The 24,742-nt window shown below is 33.4% G+C and overlaps 3 protein-coding genes across 5 annotated transcripts in view; 1 reads left to right on the top strand and 2 right to left on the bottom strand.

Annotated features, from left to right (window-relative positions):
- Positions 1-3,012, bottom strand: part of LOC117102605 (actin-5-like) — a 6,701-nt gene extending 3,689 nt beyond the window's left edge. The window contains exon 1 of one of the 3 annotated variants that reach the window (XM_033242967.1): positions 2,957-3,012. The gene's annotated coding sequence lies outside the window, so the exon portion shown is untranslated. Of the gene's footprint in view, positions 1-420; positions 654-2,956 lie in introns of those variants that run through there. The other 2 variants (XM_033242966.1, XM_033242965.1) reach the window with 2 other exon arrangements.
- On the top strand, positions 2,503-9,523 carry LOC117102606 (N-acetyl-D-glucosamine kinase-like). Its single transcript, XM_033242968.1, has 10 exons — positions 2,503-2,624; positions 4,172-4,256; positions 4,654-4,752; positions 5,003-5,144; positions 5,562-5,672; positions 6,320-6,432; positions 6,929-7,016; positions 7,108-7,208; positions 7,538-7,616; positions 8,254-9,523. Exons 1-10 carry the CDS (start codon positions 2,590-2,592, stop codon positions 8,430-8,432), a joined length of 1,032 nt encoding a protein of 343 aa, XP_033098859.1. The 5' UTR covers positions 2,503-2,589; the 3' UTR covers positions 8,433-9,523.
- LOC117102604 (xaa-Pro aminopeptidase 1-like) lies at positions 8,862-24,742 on the bottom strand. Its single transcript, XM_033242964.1, has 20 exons — positions 24,584-24,742; positions 24,024-24,149; positions 22,521-22,584; positions 21,278-21,423; positions 20,858-20,909; positions 19,766-19,912; positions 19,030-19,125; positions 18,090-18,171; positions 17,342-17,498; positions 17,020-17,064; positions 16,639-16,725; positions 16,429-16,479; positions 16,139-16,197; positions 14,917-15,066; positions 14,338-14,398; positions 14,120-14,189; positions 11,566-11,742; positions 10,933-11,009; positions 10,742-10,840; positions 8,862-10,308 (listed from the first exon to the last, which is right to left on the bottom strand). Exons 2-20 carry the CDS (start codon positions 24,147-24,149, stop codon positions 10,189-10,191), a joined length of 1,866 nt encoding a protein of 621 aa, XP_033098855.1. The 5' UTR covers positions 24,584-24,742; the 3' UTR covers positions 8,862-10,188.

Below are 24,742 nucleotides of genomic sequence, written 5' to 3'. Positions count from 1 at the left end.
TTTCTCTACTTAAGTTGGTTTGACTTTTTGCTCGGTAGTACGGTAACACATTTAAATAAATAATGCATCTATGCATTTGATCCCATCTAACAAATAAATGCTATAAATTATTATTGCGATTTATTATAGGAGAGAGAATAAATCCAGCATGGTTTGAACTTAGAATCTAACTGAAAAGCAAGATCTTTATATTGGTTTACTATACATAGGCTTCATTTAATGATTTAAGGATAAACAAATAATTAACCGCTACAGTTTTCAAACTTCTAATTTTTTACGACGATCAAATAGCATAATATTTTATTTAAAATTAAAATTATCATTCTTTTATTCTTTCTATCTAAAATGCCATTAACAAAATTATTAAGTACTTGAAATCGTTCGATGCTAGTGATACTAAATGTGTATATAATAACTGACCTTACCTGTTTGAGTTGAAAAAATTAAAGCTTGAAAAATAATAATTCTTAATATAGCGTTGTATACTAAATGCCCTTCTTCTTTAGTTAGGTACGTACAATAATTTGCGATGAAAATAATGAATTCGTACCGACTTTTATACCATTCTAGTTTAAGTTACATGTCCTTATTTGGGCACACACAATCATCACCATCCTATTTAGCAAATATAATTAAAGGGAATGATACACACAGATAAACCCATGCCATATAAGGTAGCTGGTATCTTGTAAACCCCTACCTTTGCACCGGCTCCAGCAATCGATAACGCTCCCTGGTCGAACTGTGCTACCATATAGGGATGTGTCATCGCTATATTTGGTATCCATCAGCATACTTGCTTATGTATATTCATAACATGATCATCGCTTAGCGAAACATTATAATGAGTCATAAGTCGTTAATTGAAAATATAATGAAAGTTATTACCTCCTGTAAAATTACAGTATTATTGTTATTGTGTAATTATGCTATTAATGTTATTATCATTATTTCTAATGTTTTGAATAGATTGATTGATTAAGTGATGTTGTTGCTCTAATTTGGATACTTATTTGTGATTATTTAAAACATTTAAACAGGTTATCGAAATGTTTATCCATATAACTTTTGTCTTTCTCTTTCCCTCTTCCTTTAATTATATCAGTGATATATAAATTTATTATGAAATATGTTATGTCTTATGTATTTTTTATATATCACCGGTACAGTACAACTGATAATTCAATTTTTTCCTGAAGTAACAGTGTTATCGATGAATTATCTGTTCTTTAATTAAATTTGTTTTATACTTTTTTAATGCATCGTTACGTATTGCCTAACGTGTGACAATAAATAAAAATAAATGAAATGAAATAAATATTGTATTGCATAGGTATTGAATGTTTGAATTTATTTCCATGTTTCTAACGTAGGTCTTCGGCTCAAAATTAATCACACCACCTTAGCAAACTTAAATGGTATGATGCCATAATATTTTAAAACATATGACGAATTTGAATAATAACTACAGTAATCACCAAAATTGAGTAATGAGTAAATCAATACTGATTCTTCGTATATAGAGGGCGATCAGTGACATAATTTCTATTTATAGATAGATGTGTATTGTAATTTCATAAACAAGTACCTTGACATAAATAATGACCAAATATGGAAATAACTGTGATAACCGGAATGATATGCAAACCTTCATATTGTGAAAACCTTCAAAGAATAACTCGATGCAGTAATCAATAACTTGGAAGCATGGACCTAATCCACATAAAAGGCAATACATGTAGGCCTACCGTAAAATCAATATTGGCTTAATCTCGAGAAGCCCATCTGGAAAAGAACACTCCTTTTAATTTGCAAAAGTAATCTCGAAAAGAAGCCCATTTGAGAAAAAAAAACAAAACAAAAACAAAAACAAAAACAAAAACCCCATTTAATCAATATAGTATGGGCTTCTTTTACTCAGATTGATGCTATCTTTGATTATGATGATGATTATCATAGCGAGTGAGTATCAATAGGCCTATTATTTTACTGTACTAGTATGGTTAGAATTTTGGAAAATATTAAATTCCATATAGTTGGAAGATGTCGTATAGTACCAATTTCAAATATTTACAGCATTCATTTTGAATAAAAGGCCCTCTTTTAGTTTGCAAAAATAATCTTGAAAAGAAGGCCCTCGAAAAATCCAGGGCTTCTATTCGAAGTACGTTTTCGTGGTCTCAAATAAATATTCGTATTCATCATGATACTGTACTGACTACTTGAGTGCATGCGAAGATGTAGTTTTCCAAAACATGGGCATCTTCATGATTTTTTTTACTCCTGCCTCCTTATTTTAGTTCTTACACTTATATGGCTTACTATATTTTAATGTATCTCCATGACCTTTCCAATCAAACTTAACCTAACAACCGGCCAATGAGAAGAGGGTCAGGAATACGCACTTGTCACACAAACGCACGTGTTTTACGTACGTTGACATTGTATTTTTATTGCGGGACCTTGGCAACGAATATCCAAGAGGCGGGGCTTAATGGAAAGGTCCATCAGGTGGTACAGCTCTTGCTGTCACGTTGCTCTCACGTGACATATGATAATAAAGAAACGTGTTATGTTCACACCGCAGAAATGGCTGAACAATATTTTTACGGAGGAATTGAAGGGTAATTAATAATTATTTTAATGAGTTGGTGAATCAGAGGTGCTAATTGAAGAATCTAAGGTGTTTCTACAGTAGGCTTAGGTAGGCTAGCCTAGTCCTACTCCTTCAGTCAGACTGACTAAACATAGCCGCTAGGCACCCATTTACAGACTTATGTAGGAAGCCTAGCCTAGGTAGCCTATTATAGGCAGTAGACCTGTAGCAGATCATAATAACCAAAACATATCCAAAAATAACTATAATAATATTTATTAATATTATAAAAACATATTTAATAATAATATTGTATTCATGATGCACATGAAGCCCAGACTTAGTTCAACCATACCATACCTCAACCTGTGTGTAGGTCCAGGCGGATGATCGGATCCAAGGGTTAAAGACACAGTGTCTACAAATTTCCCCAAAAATGACATTTTTTTGGAAAATATTCATATACATTACTTTAATTTTAATCTTTTCCTGGATCCGCGAGGTGCTAATTGAAGAATCTAAGGTGTTTCTACAGTAGGCTTAGGTAGGCTAGCCTAGTCCTACTCCTTCAGTCAGACTGACTAAACATAGCCGCTAGGCACTCATTTACAGACTTAGGTAGGAAGCCTAGCCTAGGTAGCCTATTATAGGCAGTATTTAATAATAATATTGTATTCATGATGCCCAGACGTAGTTCAACCATACCATACCTCAACCTGTGTGTAGGTCCAGGCGGATGATCGGATCCAAGGGTTAAAGACACAGTGTCTACAAATTTCCCCAAAAATGACATTTTTTTGGAAAATATTCATATACATTACTTTAATTTTAATCTTTTCCTGGATCCGCCACTTCAGCATACTCTGAATTTGATATTATGCAGGTATATTTATCAAAATTCATACGTAAAAAAATATTAAAAATTACAAATTCAGAAACAGAAGCAATTGGCAATAAAACTGAAATAAGTTGGCAATTGGAATTACAAATATTATAAAGTAATAAAAAAGATAAAAGTATTAGAAATATTAAAATTGTTTTTAAGATTATCAATATAAGAGAAAAAAATGATTGTTTGCAAATCTCAGTATAGGCTGCCTAGTAGCATTTATAAGTTCAACAACATGATATTTCAACCAACTAAAATTCTGTTCAGTGTTTAATTAAACTCAATAAACACTAAACATAATTGACAGGTATATTTATCAAAATTTATACATAAAAAATATTAAAAATTGCATATTCAAAAGCAGAAGCCATTGGCAATAAAAACTCAATTGAGTTGGCAATTGGAATTACAAATATTACAAAGTAAATGAAAAAGATAAAAGTATTAGAAATATTAAAATTGTTAAAAAGGTTATAAGAGAAAAAAATCATCTTTTGCAAAACTCAGTTTAGGCCTAGTAGGATTTATAAATTCAACGACATGATATTTCAACCAACTATAACTCAGCTCAGTGTTCATACCCAAAAAATACTAAGCATCATTGGCCGTGTTAATTGAATATTGCCCTCCCCTTGATCTGCCCTTTTAATACATGGTGGTTACAGTAATTGAGTGTTTGCTTTCAGGGGTGCTACCCACTCTACCATAGTGATACTCAAGCAAAATGGATCAGTTGTGGCAACCGCCGAAGGGCCTAGCACTAATCCGTGGGTAAGTAATTACTCGCAGTTTTGCTAAAGTGGTCTCATTGTTAATAGATGCCTACTGTACCAGTGCATAGTGAGAGCAGTCAGCTAAACTGGTGGTAGCCTCTGTGCATGCACTGAACCACAGAGATCTCAGCAGTGCTGCTCTTCTTCAGCTGAAGGGCTGAAATGCAAGTTTCCGTAACATACCGTATATCCACCCCCCACCCCCCACAAAAGACCATGATAGAGGGAACACTGCCAAAACCACCTCTCTAGGGCCAAAAATTCTTAATTGCCGCTTCCATCTTCGGTAGAAATAATCTTGGATCAATTGCCTCTTGCAATTTTGTACCAAAATTATGACAGCTTTAGAGTGATTTATGCTTAAACTTACTCTTTTCTGAAATTTGTTTCATCAGCTCTTAGGCGTTGACAAATGTTTGACAACCATTGCTGCTCTAGTAAACGATGCCAAGAAGCAAGCAAACATTTCCGAGGACACTAAACTGAAATCATTGGTAAGTTTTAAATCATTATGGTTTGTCTGTGATCTTTTTTATTATTTGGGATTTGTCTGACCAGTTTAAGTTTCATCCATAACGCTTCTTCATTGTTATTTTATCTTTGCGAAAAGTAGCTCATTTTGCAGTATGTGTGCTGTATTATGTATACTATAATTTATATTGATATAAGTTTAAAAAACCTAATAAAATAGATAATTATTGATACATAGCTACCTATCAAGCTTTTCTTTATTATTTTGATAAGGGGATGTCTTTAAGCGGAGGAGAGCAAAAAGAGATACAGATGAAGATAATATCAGGAATGCAGGACAAGTTTCCAAACATCAGTGAGAACTATCAAGTGTGCACCGACACCTACGGGGCAATAGAGACTGCTTCAGCAACAGGTACCTAGCAGTGGCAGATTCAAGGCGGACCCCAGCTGGCCTGCCCCTCGCCCCACTAAAGTTTTCAAAATTATTTTTTTAAATGGTGAAGAAAAGAAATTAATATTAAAATTTGAGAAGTACCACAATCTTAACTCGGCGACTAACCATAGTGGGGCTTAGGTGGCCTAGGCACTCTGTCTGTGAAAGTCCATTCCTGGACTCCTGGGGGGAATAATAAAGTTAACAGTTATTTAATTTCAGCCAGCAGAATTTGTAGGGTATTTGATGTACAGTATGGGTTGAATCCCATTCCGGTCATCCAGTTGTACCCTACCAATAATGCACAAAATTAAAAATAGCATTGGAGGTCAGTTTGATTATATATGTTTGACTTAATATGTTTCAAATTTTAGCAATCACTGTATTATTATTCAGGTGGGCTAGTGTTAATTGCTGGAACTGGGTCCAACTGCCAACTCATAAACCCAGACGGAGAGGTGTTTGGATGTGGTGGATGGGGTCATATGCTCGGAGATGGAGGGTCAGGTTAGTTGTTGTAACCTGGTCATTTAAGTTGAGTACTCACCCAGCACAAAACAACTGGTGTAAAGATATTCAATCAATCAATCTTTCTTTACTGCAACTTCGAGTTGAATTTATATATTCTTTAATAGTATAAAATATATTAAACAAAAAGGAACCATACAAACATCAAGAATGAATCACCTAAGATAAATACAAGATACAACGGGGAAAAGAACTATTATAACAAATGTAAGTTAATTACTAAATTAATTGCAAAAGCTATTGTTGACAAATGAGCACATACACAAACCTCCTAAAGCTACATTTACGACACGACACGATAAAAATACGCTCAGTGTTGAAGAATATAAACACCGCAATGATATTTCGTTGCCGTGTGTTTATCGTGTGTAGTGTAAATATAGCTTAAGCCGGGCATTCACTGCGTCTGATGTTCCTCGGCCGATGCGATACTATGAATAAAGATGCAATGCCACGACACGTGCAACGGATCGTTTTTAATGATGATCCGTCCAGACTGCCAACAATCAACAGATGCTGTCGCGTCACCGGGGGCGGAGTTGGATTTGTCGTACGACGTAGTGAGTCCCTGACTTTACGTGCTGTGAGAGTCAATATAACTGAGTGCGGACTATTTTTTCTTGCAGCGTTTCAAGTAAGCATGCTCGCTGTAAGAACCGTAATTGAAGCAGACGATAATTACAGAACGCCTCCTCATGACATTACCTATGTTAAGAAACTCATGCAAGAATTTTACAATGTAAGTTGCAAAGTTGGATATGTGTATTATTGTCAGTAAGTAACTGTACTGGAAAGCCACATGCCACACACACTGCCAACTCTCACGCATAATGCGTAAGTCTCGCGCGTGAGCATCCACTTTTAATGTCTTGCGCCTACTTTGTATTATCTCGTGCATCATTTCATAAAAAAATGGAATTTGTCATTAAAATGTGAATACAGACCATATAATTGTTTTTTAAAATTTTTTTTGTCTCACATCAGGCGCCAAAATGGTGTTTGCAGACATTATTTTAAGCTTCAGTGCAAAATAAAAACTTGGAACTTGAAAATGTTTCCTGAGCCTGAACATCTTATGGATAACAGCTATTATGCCATAAATTTATCAAATTAATAAAAAACAAAAACAAAAACAAAAAAATACACAGGCAGTTATTCTTTTGATAAATTTAGTCATTTTATTTCTTTTGATGTTATATAATATTACTTTTTGCTTTATCAATTTCTGTTTTCAGATAAACAGCCGTTTTGCAATTCTTTCCCATGCCTATACAGGTTTTGACAAATCAAAATTTTCTGGCTTTTGCAAAGTTCTGGCAGAGGGTAAGTAATTTATATTTACTATATCTCAACTTCAGTAAAAAAAAAAAACAGTTAGATAATTAAAGCAAAACTTCTCTGATTTTTCTTATAGGAGCTATAAAGGAAAAAGACCCTCTTTGCTGTTGGATTTTTCATGAAACAGGCAAAAACCTTGGTAACCATATTCGAGGTGTGTCTTCCAAAATAGACAAGGTGAGAACCAACCCAGATAGTGAGTAAGGCACAAGGGTATGTTGCCTCTCTTCTCACCCATGTTTTTGAAATCCTACATGATATAATAAATGAGAAGGGTGGGGTCATGTTTCCCCATTTTCAATTGCTAATTTCCTTAATATTGTTGCTCTTATGCCTTTTTAAAATTTGAAAGTTGCAAGCACTCTTTCCTGCAATTGGCTGAAGCAGCCTCATCTATTCATGCCCAATAAACATAAGATTTAAAAAAAAGTCAAGATGGAAACTTAAAATTATGCAAATGATCCACATCCTTTACATAATTCTATTTCTTTTTTTTAATCTAAAAGATGTTATTAAATAAAACATGTGGCTTGCAAGTAATATGTGTTGGCAACGTTTGGAAGAGTTGGGAAGTGTTAAAAGATGGTGAGTAGTATTCGCTTCTGTATTGTTCTTTTTCAGGCTGATATTCCTATTCCAAATATAAACATCCTGACTTCTCCATTCTGTGATTGGCTATACAGCCAAAAGCAGACAGAATACTTGAGGGACTGTCACCTAAACATAAATATTGCATATCTATATCATATCATATATTGTTATGCACAGAACTATGAATCATAAATTTACATACACAATGGGATTGTCTAATGAAAAAGACTAGAGCAGTCACTACATAGAGTGCATACCTCCGCCCTATATCAACAATAAGCAGGACCTGTATGATGGCGAAACTGCAGCATACCCTCAAGAAAATAATGGAATTGCCGGTCATATTCAGGTACATTCATTTCTTGAGTGCTGCCTGAATAGGAGTGGCAATTCCATTATTTTACTTTATGCTCTGGGGTAAATAATTGAATTTCCGTGACCTTCTCCTTTGACCCTATGGTGTCTTTCTTCGATTATTATGTACCATTCCAATAAATGATGGTCCATTCATTAGTTTTTGCATAATCTTGCCGACAGACAGACAGCATGACAGCGGTGAATACATAACCTCCATGGCGGAGGTAATGATAATTTACAGTAATACTATAATACACCATATCATGTCTTGCAGGGTTCCTTGAAGGGATAAAGCCTAGGTCATCAGAAGACGATGTTGAAATAAACAAGTTCCAGTTAATTAAACTAAAAGAGACCGCTGCAGTTGGTGCAGCTAGCCTTGGTGCCAGGAAAGCTGGCCATACACTTACCCTGGATTATGAGGCTAATTATGAGGTGTTTTTTTGCAAGTGACCAATTTGTGGTGGGAAATAGCACCCTCAGAAATTTCAATTTAATTTTCTTTTTTCTTGATTTTCTTTGAAAATTGAATCTGCCACTGGTTATACTGTACCTGTTTTTATGAATGCTTTTAGAAATGAATGCTGTTAATATCATATCAAGGGCATACTTGGCAACTTTCCATGCATTAAGCGCTGTCCAGAGTATAAAGGTAATGATGACGTTATATGAGCATACAACAGTAAAATTTACTTATACCACTTTTACACTATCAAGCCAAAACCCATTTACACTTGACAATGGATGCTGCCCTCTATGGACATTTTTGAAGAAAACTACCTCATTAGTCTGCAATCAAGTTTAGTTTCGCAGGGGGAAAACATTATATTTTATTTGTACACTAAAAACTGAATTAAATATAATAAGCAAAGCAATAAAATATAACTTACATTATGTTTATTATTTTTAACAAAACACTTTCAAAATATACAAATAATTATATTATTAAAAAAAAAAACTGAATAATTTTAATGAAAGTGGATGATTAAAATCCCGGCTTGGGAAAAACGGGCCTATCCCGGAGATGCTACTCCTGAAAACATTCAGCTTCTTTAAACTCGGGTTCCGCACACCAGAGTCGTTGACCAACACCCATTTACAACCCCAACTTTGGTGTATAGACAACTGGGAAGTAAAAGCAGGTTTATTCCAGAGTCCCGCTAATACAGTAGTGTTAAAGGGGTATAGTTCTCATATTGGACTGTACTTTCTGTACTCTTTGATTTTAGTTCAGTAGTGGGTAAAATAATTTACAGTACGCACAGATGTACAAACAAAAATCTACTCCCGATATGTGATATATTATTTTGCCTATATGAAAATGCACTTTAAAATGCATAAATAGAAATGTTAAGATTCAGAAGACAGCATAATATACATACATTATTTAAGTACTTCATAAGAATACTTGTGATATTAAATCTTTAAAAATTCATCTACAAATATATTAAAATTGATTGAACTTTCACCTCATGTTGGACAATTATAATGGGTATTTTAGCTTTAATGGTTTATACTGATTTCCAAAGTGGTTCAGTTTGAAACAAAAAAAAAATCAAATGATGCAATTAACCTAACTAATGTAAAACAAATGAGTTAAAATTTTAAATTAAAGAGGAATAGAAAGAAATAATTACTGTAATGCTTTGCGAGTTAGGTAGAAATGATAGTGGATCATTCAGACTCTTGTAGTGCCAAAATATGTCTGAAGGTCTCAGCCTCTTAATAGGTTGCTTTTGACTGCACGACGACGGTAGGGCGTAGAACACAATGACGTCACTAAGAAGTCATCTGCGCATGGGAGAACATTGAGTTCTTGTCAAATGGATTCTAGTCACAATTTGGACAAATCTACATTGAACAGAGAACTTAGTAGGATCCCGCATGATTGAATACGTTCTACCATCATGCAAATTGAAAGCTCCCTAATCTAAAACATTTAGTGCCATTAATTATATAATTAATTAATTAATTATATATTACAATATTCTGGACGTATGTTAAATATATATTTAAGAGTAAAATTGATCTGGTCTCCTTGAATGGCCATACCTGGATATTAATTAAATATTTTTTCATTGATACGAATATAAAACTATTAGTTTTGTTTGTATTGTTTCTGTTTTCTCATAAGAGACTCAATGTTTTTTCCTTTTGTAGTCATTTACAGTTCCATTCTATCTTGCTTCCTCATAATATTACTCTTGTTTTACCCCAAAGGGGTTGTCTCCTTCATTAACCACTGCCAAGCATCATTTCTACCCTGTTTCAAAAGTTCGTCGCCAACAATTTTGCGACACCTCATATGGTAATTATTCAACCAGTCCACCTGTGCAACAAAAAGTATCAGTAATTAATAAAAGTAGTTATATTTCAAGTTTTGAAAATACATTATTAAAAAAAAAGAACATAAAAACATTGTGAGAAAATCTAATATTCTCATAAGAATCTGAGCCCAAGCCGGTAAACTGTATTCCATTCCGGAACAAAGTACAGCTGGTTAATTATATAACATACTTCCTATCTAATCCCAGGGTTCCAGGTACAAATTTTTTAAAGTCGGGCTCCGGAGGAAAAAAATTATATGTACAACTGAAAACCCGGAAACAGTCAATAAGATACAGATTTTGAAATATAAACTAAGGGAGAGAAAGGGTAGTAATACGCTGTTATGGACTCTCCACCTTTTCCATTCAATACTGTTACTGAAGAGTTGCTCGCTGAAAATGGGAAACCTAAATGTTTAATAATCTAACATATACCTCTTTTGCATTTAGTAATGATGCATCTATCATCTTGGTCTGAATGGGAACCAACGTCACTTCTTCAAAAGTCAGGAAGCCCCTGTTGCGGAAGTTGTGCTGAAACCAAGTTTCAAACGATACATAATATAGTAAAGAGAACACACTTTTCTTTCAAACTCAATAAGTATTTACATATTTAAAAACCCTACCTCTCTTTCAGTCGGCTTGATAAAAACTATGTTTTCAAGACGTATTCCAAATTGGCCATCCTCGTAATATCCAGGTTCTGAAAGAATAATAATTTTAATTACTGAATAAAATCATAATCTTCTCTCCAAATATAAACTCTTTACATTGATGTTTACAGTAAGGATTAGAGGAGACAGCCCATTTTATGCGACTGATTCTGCATAACCATGACAACAAGTGGTTTATGAACAGCATACTGTGAGGAATATGCACAAAAAAAAATAGAGTTCACCCCCAGTTCGAGACCACTCAACTTTTGGTGGTATCGGAGTTTGGTCTGCAATTAGAAACCACGGCTAAAAATGGTCTCCAATAGGTTGCAAGTGGGCCTAAATACTTTGTGGCTACAACATAAAACCAGATTTTCGGTGATTTTTCCTGGGGTCCGGGGCCTATTTTCCCCATTGGGGCTGGCGCCCCAAAAGCCTATTTTAATCTGGCCCTGACCCTGGTAATCCAGCAAACGGGTACTGGTATTATACGGGAGTACAGTACCATGAAATTAGGCCCATGTTTCCAGTAGGGCTGTGATTTGTCCCCTGTCCATAGGATGGGTTACAGCTAGTCATTCTTTTACTTATCGAGAATCATACCATCCGATAAAAACATGCCAGCCTCTAGATGAACATCAGTAGCTGAGGTTTTGTAACTGATTCCTTGTGGACCTTCATGGACATTCAGGAATGATCCCACACCATGTCCTGTGCCATGTAGGTAATCCAGTCCTGAGTTCCACAGGGAAAGACGAGCAAGACAATCCAACTGATGTCCTAGAACAAAAGGATTAAAAATATTTATTGTGGATATTTCATCATTGTATTTACTTATTCATGTACCGTTCCTCGAGTATAAAACCACCCCCTACTTTACGCCCAATTCTACATATCCTCTTTACCTCAGGAAAAAGGCCAGGATATGTTTTTTACAAACATTCCTTTAAAATTATATACTGGCTTTGAATTAGTCATACAGTGCTAAAAATAGGTACCTAAAAGGTACCTGTGGCTACTGAGCTCATAATAAGAAATACTGGTGTGGCGCTTTTCATGCACGTTCCCATGTTACATATCTCGCATTCCCGTAGTACAGTAGGCCTATCATAGGTCCAATGTCATAGTAAATTAACACTTTAATACAAAAAAAAGAAGAAATACTTGTGTATTCATTGTGTTATTTATTCATCTTAACACTGTATACATTGTACTTAAAACCCAAATTCTTTAGTTACACAAAAGGTAAAAGGTAAAGGTAATAATATACCACGACGCGAGCATTTAGGGTAATTAAAAACTATATAATCTGAATCCACAATTTTGTAACAAGATAGCAATAAAGGCTTTTATTTAGTTATAAGTCGGTTTATTACAGAAAACGTATTTTTAAAAACTTGTTATCACATCTTATTGATCAAACATTTTTGCCTGCAATCTGGATGTTTAATTTTGTGGTTTTTTTTCGTGATTGTTCTTTTTCTCTCTATGCGGATGACTTAGTAATCATTTGTTCTTTTAAAAATGATCTCTTTGATCCACTTCCATTAGCTACCGCCTCTCTTGAACGTTGGTTCATTTCTAATGGCCTTTTATTTTCTCCTTCTAAATGCAAAATAATGAATATCCAGTTTCGTAAGACACCGTATATTATCTTTGGCACTTTTATTTAAATCGCATGTTCAACCTTCGTTAGAATATGCTTGTTGTGTTTATGGTCAACTTCCACAATGTGAACTTGCCTTATTTAAATGCGTCAAACTTATTTTTGCTAAGCTCTTATTTGATGATGCTACTTACTCTTTGTGTATTAATATTTTTGCTGATTATAACATTTTTACATTTGAAAAGAGAATTAAATTTTTTACACTCGGTGCTTTTGGCTGAATTCTTAATACTCCTGACCATTCCCTTTATTCTTTTCTTCCTTCACGCCGCCAATCTTCCATTGCTCTTAGGAATTCTCGTCACCTCAGATTTTTAAATGTTTCTTCTAAAACCGATCGTTTTCATAAATCTTTCCTTCCATTTTTTCTACGTCTTCTTTCATCTCTTAATCTTGACCCTGATGAATTAAACATTAGTACCATCCGGAATGCCCTTTCTATGAAGTAGTTGCATGTGCTTTATTTTACATGGTTTTCTTTTCAATGTATTTATGTGTAGGCCTATATATGTATAGTTTAAGCGGATAGTAGCCCTCGATGGCTTATGAAGCAATAAAGTGAATTGAATTGAATTGAATTGAATTAAATCACATCCTGACCTAAAGTATTAGTTTATAATAAAGCCAGACTGCTACTAGTCTGTTATGTATGGTAAACTAGGCCTAGTTCTAGCAAGGGCTTGAGTCGACGACATACAAGTAAAATTGTTGCTCCACCGGTGGACCAATGATAAATCAGCATACTAGGCCTAGCTATAAAACGGAAAAGACTCTAATAAAACGTCAAAACAAATTTTCATTTAGCGTAAGAATAACAATAATTAATAATACTATCTAATAGTACGGTAACACATGGAAATCAGTAGCTCACCTAGGCCTAAAATTGTCAAATTTAGTGAAATCAAACATGGTGTACCTACAAAGAACTTACTTTTGTTTGTCATCGCACATTAAAAAAAACAAAAACGTGGAGGCAGGTACCTAACATAACATAGGGTCCGCTGTGTGTCCAGCATTTTTTGTAACATTCGTAACCGCCTGCATTCGTAACCTTTCGCATTTTATCGGAAATATTCGCAAGATTAATTATGAGCATTGATTGGTAGTTGGCTCGTGATCAAAGGTGTCAACTGGTACCGAGATTCACAGTCACTTACCTCGGCAAACTATTCGATGACATAGTAGCTACTTTCAGTAGCCACAAAAATTGCCATTTGATTGAAAAGGAATTCTTGGGTATACTGCAAGTCCACCCCCAAAATTGGCCCAATGTTGTGTTCAAGGGAGGAGGGGGGAGGTGGGCTTATAACAAAAGAACTACAATATTTATCTCTTGACTTACAGGATGGGAAAAGAAAATACATAGGCCTAATACTTTAAAAGCTAGGTCTGATTACAAAGCTTATTTCTGAGCAAAAAACACTGAAATTTGTATGGTTTTAAACTAAGACTATGGGACAAAAATATTAAAGACTTGTTATTTGCACCTACCATTGGTTCCGTTTGGGAAAACGGCTGATGATATTCCTATAACTCCTTTCAACACGCGTGTAAAACAATCCTGAAATTAGGATTTTTGTTATAAATTAGTTACAAAAATAGGTTTCTAAGGAAAATTTTCTAGTTTAACATAAAAATTGATTCCCAATATTTGATAGATTCTCAATAATGTTTATAGTATTGCAAAAATGTTTTGTGGAAAGTCTGACCTTTTGGTGCTGAGTTGGTGTACCAAAGTGCATGGTTCGAGTCACATCTGTAGTCCCATCTCTATTAGACAAATGCAAATGGATTTTTATAAATCAAAAACATATTGGAAAGCATGGGTGAATATTGTTTCAACAGTGCATTGCAAGAAATGTACCAGTGAAAGCGCCAAAGGTCACTGAAAGGGGTCAAAGAGCTGCAACCTGCTTGACAGATGTCTACATCAACCTCCAGATGCTCTGAAATTACATGCTAAAGCCCTGTCCAGACTATCAAATTTTATTTTATAAAAACATGACATGCCTAAATATGGTCATGATGACATCACATCATGACCATATATAGGCACATCATAACTATACATGGGCATACAACATTTTTGTTTATCAAAGAAATTTGATAATCTGTATTATAGAGCTTAGGACTGCAAAATGCCTTTTCAAAGCAGTTCTCCCCAACAAAATGATCAGCTTTACCCCCACAGGAGACTGGGCATCCTCGACAGGGGGGGGGGGGAGAGAGGAGTTTGTGCCTCCACTGGACCCTGCTTGGGGCCACTACTGCAATGCAAAATGACCCACCTGTATTGTGCTCCTGAGTCGCACAGGTATGACTCATCTAACCTAAGAGGTCGGTCAGTTTCAGGTGTGGCCTTGTAATGAATAATTGCACCATTTGCTCCTGATGATGAGATTGTATCAAAACTTAGACTAACAAATAATTCTTGTTCCCTAGAAAGAGGAAACAAAATGACTAGTAATATGCGCCAATTGACAGCAAAAATCACACAATATGATTTTTTGGGGATTAAAAATTAGTAGAAACAATAGTCCAAATGCTTTGCAACTGCAAAAAAAAACACACTATATAAATGAAACTTTAACATTTATTTATTTAAAAATCAATACTGCTACATATAATAATAATAATAACAATAATAATAATAATAATAATACTGGTCTTCACATTTAGGACAGGGGTTTTAAGCAGCTTTGGTCTCTAATTAGAATCTCTCTAATTAGAGACACTCATTAAAGTTGGTGATATAGTAAATGTAATATTATTTCATTTCAAGTGTTTCAGAATGGATTTAAAGTTACTGTATGCAATTATTGATTCAGTAGGCACACATCAAGTCCTGCGCCCATTCTACCCAAATTTCCGTTAAAAGTACATTATTACTATTAACATCGTCCTACTAAAACTACTGTATTGGTAAGCCAATTCAATACAGAGCACTGTATAATGCAAAACATGTATTATTTGATGTATCATCATTATTTATCAATTCTTTAAAAAAAAAAAACTATATTAAAGTCGCTGTAATTATTGTAATGTATTTTTTATTTGAATTGAAAATTTTCAGTTGGGTCTGCCAAAACTTAATATGATACGTTATGTTTGAATGTTATATTCAGAGTGTTCATCAAGTCTTGTACTTGTTTAAACCAACTTTCCACTAAAATATTACTAACATCACCACTAACATTATCGTTATTCAATATAAAAAACATACACAAAACATCATCTTATGATGTGCATTGGCTAATATTTTTAACGATTAAGTCATATAACAACATTTACTATAAACAAAATTGCACTAAAATCACTTATTTATTTTATAGTGTTCTTTAATTCAAGGAAAATTTTTTTAAATTGTTCTCTAATTTCTCTATTGTCTAAGTTCCCCTTAAGGTAGGTTTTTGTAACATAACAATAATAATAATAATAATAATAATAATAATAATAATAATAATAATAATAATAAAAATAATAATTAGTCTAACAATTCTTTTGCCTTACCTTCGAAATTTCTCTAATTGATTTGAAGCAGATATCTCAGTCTGTGTTCCTTTCACAATCTGATAAAAGAAATTAAATGCGTCACATCTCTTGATAGCATACATACAAATGGTGCAACATAATGCCACATAGCATCTCTTCTTAGCATACAGTTAATTAAGGTAAGTTATTCTTCAATAAATTTTACCACTTATCATGTGTGTTAGACGACTGAGCTTAGCTGCTCTGTCGTACACTTATCAATGTGTTCATTCACAACAGAGGACAACTGTCACAAACAGCTTACAAACCTCTTTCTCTAACCAGCAAAAGTATTCACACAGAGCAACAGCATCTCGTATCTACAAAGTAGGAGAAAATTCAAGTCAATAATATCTTCTTTATTATTAGTGTATTTAAATTTTAGGCTCAGAGCCAACGATACACCATATAATTATGCTATGTTTATAATTATATTAATCTGAAAAAAAAAACTGAACTATTTACAATGTTTAACTTACATGAGCTTTCTTCATTCCTTCAATTTCTACTGTATTCTTCACTGCCTTTAAAGTGCAGATTGGGGTGATTTGAGTTATCTGTTTACTCTTAAAAATAAAAAAAAAATGAAAAAAAAAAATGAGAAAGAATTAGAAGAACTATCAACTTAGGGTGTTTTAAAAAATCTTGTATGTTTAACAGCATCTAAAACAACTGAATATTATTATATAATTGTCTTGGACTGAAAAGATAAAAAAAAACATAATTCAAGCATTATGCAAAGACCAAACACAGGATCTATGGTATATTATGTGAGCCCCGCCATCATGGCGTTAAGTGATTAGCAAATCAAATATATTTCATATTATACAAAAGGGAATAATTATCATGAGCATACTTACAAGTGGAATGCATTTGTTAATGGCGTGACTTGATTTCCTGCTTATCTGGAAAGAAATCAGAAATTAAATAATAGTTGCACCGTGATAGTTTAAATGTTAACTTAACCTTCTAATAAATTTTACTGAAGTGAATTCACCTGCTAACTTTTAGAGTGAAAAATCAAATTGTATTTATGTATCAGTATGTATAATGCACTGTATAGTATTTCTGTAGATTTATAGAATATTGATTTATGTTTGAGTTTTTCTTTGCAGTGTTTTTGGAAAACCCACATTCATTCACTATGAGTATACAAGAAAGCTTTTTCACAAATCTACGCACCCATGTTTTTCCGCACTTTTTACCTCCTGTATACAGACTTTGCAAGAAATTGAGAATAGTATTATATGGTTGTATATCAATGGTAAATTTTGCCCCTGAAGATTCTTGTAGATGGCTTTCAACTGCTGGACTCAATTTCTTTTTGTCAATAAAAAGGCTGAAAATTAAGAATGAGATATTTTGTAATTATCTTAACCTAATGTTGCAATAAACATTTATTTATTAATTTATAAACTTCCCAAATGTAATTAAAGACTTGCTTATGTATATATATTTGGCTAATGTGACTATAGATTTTTTATTTAACATAATAACTTATCTGATGTAACTTTCATCTTTGCAAATGTAACAATAGACTTGCTTTATGAATCATGACCTCTACGAGGGCTGAGATTCCTATACATCCATTGGTAAAGTATAGAGGGAATTTAGTATCAAGATCAAGGGGTCCATCATAGCTGATAGTGTTGTAAATTTTCTAGCTTCCAATTAGAGCACGGATTAATTGTTATGCAACGATGGGTACGTCACTACCTAATTACATCTTCTTCACTAAAACATGTGGTTGTTATGACTCGCGCAGAAAAAACAAAGATGTTCTCAAATTACTTTGTCAAAATCAATCATTTCACTTATTATTTTTATTGTTCCACTATGCCTATTATTACCGATTAGGGTCAAAGGCATATTCTGAGTCTTGGATGAAGGGGGTAATAATGTAACCGTGTACTGCTACACTAAGACTTACCTAATAGTCTCCAAACCGACAACAGCATATGCAAAGAATACTGGGTTATAGACGATATCAGATCCACGGAGGTTAAATAACCCTGAGAACATTAAACAATATTTATATGTAATTTAGACCTAACTTCCCATTATATATATAATCTGTGTGCAGCTAATGATAAAGAATCTTGATGTAACTTGCAAGTGACTTGAGGCACCTTATTTCCTTTGTTTTTGTTATAATTAGTCAAGTGACTGGTTATTGCTTAACTCAACTTGAGACTGGCATTTTGAGGCTTAAAGCCAGGCTCTGAAGGAAAAAAAAATTTTGATATGATTTTTTGTAAGACACAAAAAGGGTGTTTGATGAAAAAATCATCAACAACGGTTAATGAGATAGATTTTTTTCCCTCAGGAGCTTGGCTTTAATGAATGGTGTTTTCTTTGGTGATAAAGAAAAATTCCTAGAGTCTAGAAACCACTACACTGCTGCTACAGTATTTCCACTGCAACTGTTATGCTGCCTAGCCTTTGACTATCAATCAGCACCAAAAGATGTTGGCAACAGCGTGTGGTGATATTCTGGAAATTTGCACATTGGAGATTGGAAATAGCATTAGAGGCACACTGGCTACCCAGTACAACTTCACTCCACATGTGGGGGTTTAAACAAATACGAAAACTAGAGCAGTCATTCCACAGAATGTATACCACCGCCTTGTGCCTGAACAATACACAGGCCATCTATGATGGGTGATTCCATTGTTTTCCACCCTGTGCCTGAATACAACCTTTAATTAATCATCATCTCTTTCTTCGAATATTATGTACCATTCCACTAAATTTTATGATGACCATTCATTAGTTTTTGTGTAATCTTGCTAACAGAGAGAGAGACAACAGTGAATACATAACCTCCTTAGCGGAGGTAATAATTGAAAATGTGAATGGAAACTTACAAGCTACCTCGTCCAAGGCTGTAATTACCAGGTTGTCTGCCTGTTTTGCTTCCATTTTCTTTCGTACTTGGTAAATTTTATCCTGCCATGTTTTCCCTTAGAACAAACATACAAATATCAATAGTAAATAATAATAACAATAACAATAATAAAAATTTCACCTAAATCGGACTTAAGGGGAATATCTTAATGTCATGTTATTTTCCCCTTAACATTGTTTTTTTAATTGTTATCTAATTTCTCCATTGTCCAATTTCCCCTTAAGGTAGGTTTTAATAATAATAATAATAATAATACACATTTTCAAAGCGTCTATTAAAGCAAACAATAACTGGCTTGTCACCGGCGCTAGAAAATGTTAGAAAGAATTTGAACTATTTGAAGAGGAAGGATTTATGACTGGATTTGAATAATTCCTGATCAGAGATGATACGTAATTGAGGGGGCAGAGAGTTCCAGAGTTTAGGAGCAGAGAAGGAAAAAGAACGTTCACCGGTACGAATATGCTTGACTCGTGGAGTAACAAGTTTGAGGGATTGAGATGAACAAGGTTTTAGTACCATAACAATAATAATAACAATAATAATAATAATAATGGTTTACAGCAATACTTTTTTAACAGTATATTACAGCCAGAATAATGTGAACAAAGCCAGTAAGACATAGCAACACTATCATAAAAAAATACATAACATCTGATATTTATAATCAAAATCTTTATAATATTTAAGCATACCAGCATACTGAAATTCCTGTATAAAGACCTCATCTTGTGGGGCTGCAGGCCGTTCATCACCCCACACAACATCAATCAAATTGGTTTCAATGGCAACCAAGGTGTGACCTTCCGTTTCCAATGTACTGCTAAACTGCTTCCACAAATCTACATAATTAATAAAATAAATTTAATATAACTGTAATTGTAATAATAACTTTATCAAATAATTTTAATTAAAATAAAAATAACAATAACAATAAATACAGGTCTCCATCTAATTAAAGACCCCTCCAATTAGAGACCACCTCTAATTAAAGACCACTTTTCTGTGGTCCCAAATTAATATGTCTTTTATCTTTATTATTCTACTTAGAGACCAAAGCTTCTAAAGACCATGAAAAGTGGTCTTTAATTGGAGGGATTAAAGCAACCCGGGACCCCCACTAAATTTTTCTAAATTGTAAAAAATTGGAGAAGAATGAAAATTATTTTAAAATTTTAAGTCAGAGAGTGCCATTTCTGGCCATCTAGAGGCGCTGTAATCGTAAATTTTCTTACCTCAGCCACAACCATGGTGGTATAAACCATCCATCTGTTAAAGTCCCTCCCTGGGCCCACTCTATTTCAAATTCCTGGATCAGCCATTGATGATAATCATCATCACCACACCACTGACAAACTATCAACTGAACAGGTTTTTGTATCAATTTATGTCAGATTATTTTGACGGTAAGCTTAATAGTTATGAGATTGTATCTTTTATTTATATACTGAAATATCACTAATATATATTATTATTTGGAGTGAAGCTGTAGTTTGGTTAAGATGCTTGCTTTCGAATCCCATAACAAAAATAGCGACAATAGCAGCTAGAGCACTGTGTTAGATCTAATATTAATATAGCACATCAAAAATATTTATTTTATTTCCATCCTGTTATGTAAGATGTGAGTACACTTGCTTATGAAATAAATAAAAAACAATAGTAATGTGAAGGGAATAAAAAATCAACAAGTAAATAAAAATAAATAAATAATGTAGCTAGTTCTATAAATAGCTGGATTAGCCATGAGAGAAAGATTTGCTGAAAAAAAAGTTAAAGTAGTTTACCAGCAGGAAAAAGAAATGGGTCCACACCCACTCTGGATCCTTCAGGAAGAACCTGGAAGGTAATTTTTATAGAAAACAATTAAAAAGATGATAATAAAAAAAATGATTATAATTCAGAAAATAACAATAATTAATAGATTTATATAACATATTTTAATTTACAAATGCAAAGCACTTCTCAATATTATATGTCTATAATAAAATCATAATTTAACAAAAACAAACATTGTCAAACAAATAGTAGAGAACATATTTTAGGGCTAAAAGAGAAAAAAAGAAAAGTGAGGGAAAAGATTGAGTGCATTACAAAAATGGAAAGACAGTGTTTACCTTTTAAAACTAAAACAATAAAATATTCATATTTTTTAAATAATCAGCGAATTTACTGTAATTAGTATATGTTAATTAAATTAATTAAACCTTTAGCAGCCATTCTTCTTGGGACAGAGTTTCGACAAGTCCTTGCTTCATCAATTTCCAGTTTGAGTCCATCTGTGATTGAGCTTGTAAAAAATACCGTCCATCTGTCCACATAGCAGCCTCACTTTCAGTGATCACTGCCGTACCTAATGGTAAAGAAAATAGACACAAAAAAAAATCATTTAGTGCAAGACTTGGGTGGAGAAAACAACTATAGGTAAAGTAATTTGCTTATGAACGAAAGCGAAATGAGAAGTGAGAATTCAAATTCTCAACTGCAATGTTAACATTTAAAACACAAATGTAGGCATATAAAATACTATAACTGCCTCTGTTTGTTTTTCTAATAAAATAATGTTTATCATAAATAAACAGATGAAATTAAAATAATTAATTTTGCTAGGTACGATACAATTATATTATAATTCAACTACTATAATAAGTAAATTTAAGAAAATGCTTTTATAGGAATAAATAAAATGTAAATAATGATAACAATAATATGATACAATATTAGCAATAGGTACTAGTACTTAAACTAAAATGTTATTTTAAATGGCAACTATAATCAATTAAAATATGCATGCGTATATGCGTATTAATAGGTGTATATGAGCATAACATAGAGGTTTATTATAGGTGGACAGAATAGAATATTCAAAGAAGTTTGAATTCAAGGTGGTTAAGGCCCTATAAAAAAATTATTAGTTTATCACCCTATCTAGGCTGGAAAAGTGATGAGGGAGGGAGGCTTTTTTTTTTATTTTGCTAAAACCAAATATCACCCTTGGGTTGTTTGCTGGTGCATGGATATTCAAAGTAAAACATGATTGAGATAATACAAACAATATCTACTATAAGAACTAATAAAAAAATGAAAAAATAATAATCCTCTTCCCTTCAAAAAAAAAAAAAAATGAAATTTTGTTTTCCCCAATTTTTTTTTCAAAAAAAAAATGCGCGCGAATGTGATAAACTAATAATTTTTTTCATTGGGCCTAATAGCACAGGATGTATTTTTATTCTGCAATGTTGTTGAATGTAACCTAAAGCTGGGCAAACTGTATCATATGATGTTCATACCACCGTCAGCCAACAAATTTATCTACGATGTCTTTGAGCGCTTGACACAACATCGTCTGCTGACCGTCAATGGCGGACTGGGTGGATTGTCATTCTACTGTGCACGCCAAGTCGCGTTGCATTCTCTATCGAATCACATTGGCTGACGATCGAAACTAACCTGCAGATCCACTGAATCCTGAGATGAACTCCCTCCTGTTGTCACATGCTGCAATATATTCACTCTGCAAAACAGAAACCAGGTCATGTCACATTTTAAATCTATGTCATATAACTGCATTTTTCATTGGCAAAATACATTTAAATTCAGTCAAAGGTTAATAATCTACCAGATGCAGTAAAACCTTGAATAGAAGACCAATGGGCTTAATCTCACGAGAAAGCCCATCTCGAATAGAAGCCCCCTCTTTAGTTTGCAAAAGTAATCTTGAAAAAAAGCCATGGGCTTCTAACCAAGATAAGATGGGCTTCTTTTCAAGATATTCACACTGATATTATCTTTGATGATTATTATTGCATGTCTGTATCAATATTATTTTAATGTACTAGCATAGTTAAAGATACAAAATATTAAACAGAATTTTGAATTCCATTTTAAAAGAGTCCCCCTCTTTTAATTTACAAAAGTAAACTCGAAAAGAAGCAAATCTCAAGGTCCTAAAAAAAGAAGCCCAGTTATTCTATTCAAGGTTTTACATGAATACCCAACAACAGATCCAAGAGTGAAAGAGTGCTTGCTTCCCTTTCCCCATGGCAGCAGTGAAATAATCTCTTACCAAGCATGACACTATATAAAAGGTTGATGATTATTATGGCTTAAATGACTAAAACTCATTCCTTAGTGACTAAGAACCATGAACCCCACAGAAGAGAAAGCAACCCTGCACACTCAGACCATAGGTTCTTAATTGGCGCTTTGGACCCCAGACTTTAAAAAAATGTTGGCTCTATCCCTGATAATGTGGCTGAAAGTGAATACCTGCTTAATTTTTTTATAATAATAATAATAATAATAATAATAATAACAATAACAATAATAATAATAACAATAATAATAACAATAACAATAATAATAATAATAATAATAATAATAATAATAATAATAATAATAATAATTTATAAAGCACCCTTATCACTAAACTGAAGTTATATAAAAATCAAAGGGGCTGTGCCTGTTTAGACGTTCTAAAGGTGAGTTTTAAGATTGGTCTTAAAAATAGCAACCGAAGGTGAGTCGGTAAATGTTTAGGGAGGGAGTTCCAAAGTGTGAGAGCTAAAAATGTAAATGATCTGTGGCTGTAGGATTTGGTGAACTCTTGAAAAAATGAGCAAATTAAGGACAGAAGAATGGAGGGAGGATAAGGAGATATATTTAGGAAGGAGATCAAGTAGGTAAGTGGACAATTGAAGTCGCATTGCTTTAAATGTACTTAGATGAGTATAAACAACAATATAAACATCTGCAAAATTACTAATCAATTGGATAAAAAAAAAATATGGTAATAACATTGATAATGAGATGGTGGAATACAGCAGTTATATATTATAAATTGTAATTTAAGTTATAATTTAAGTTATAAATTGCTGCATACCTTTTTGCAGCAATTTTTTTACCAGTACCAATTTTTAATTATATAAGTATACAAATTTGAAATTCACTAACCTGGTGAGCATCACAAGAGGGGACAATATAAGCTTGAATTGCATCGCCAACAATATTTTTATTTTTCATCAACCCACGCAGCTTATGAAGTAAGTGTGTTGTCGAGATCGCTTTACATGCAAACATCTGAAAAGAGAGTGTGTTAGCATATATTGTAGCTAATTTAAAAGTACTGTACTGGTAAGTGTTCTACCACACTTCTGCTAAAAACTAAGGAAAAATCATGACGACGTACATCATCACTACCACCAGGAAAAACAAGAGAATTATTCAAAAAGTTAACACTTTTATTATTTAATAATTATTTGTGAATTATTACAGCCAGAGTCTTCATGTTTTAAAAAAACAAAACTATGATTTAAATTTATTTCGGTGGGTATCGGTCTGGCCTAGGCCTAGCCTAGTCTGGGCCCTAGCACTAGCAAGGAGGCTTAGCCTACCTAGTTACTTAGGCGAGGCCTCTAGACCTACCACCACGATTAGGCTAGGCTAGGCCTAGTTATTGCGGAAATTACTAGCGTACAATTAAGCTAGCATGTATTTTTGATAATTTAACCTACCGTTTAAAAAGAAATGAATAAGGAGTATATTAGACGTGTATAATCTTAAAATTGGAAATTGATAAACAAATATTTAAACGTCTTTCGTGTTAGGTAAACAAAGTTCTCGATCCTGAGTCCGTCTTCAGTAGGCTGCCATTTTGCTATCCCGTCGTGCAT

This window comes from Anneissia japonica, unplaced genomic scaffold (assembly GCF_011630105.1).
Source record: "Anneissia japonica isolate Jap-2015-1 unplaced genomic scaffold, ASM1163010v1 scaffold1489_len2284818_cov182, whole genome shotgun sequence".
In the NCBI taxonomy this organism is placed as follows: Eukaryota; Metazoa; Echinodermata; class Crinoidea; order Comatulida; family Comatulidae; genus Anneissia; species Anneissia japonica.
Note: the sequence above shows the minus strand (reverse complement) of the source record. Positions and strands in the feature narration are given on the sequence as shown.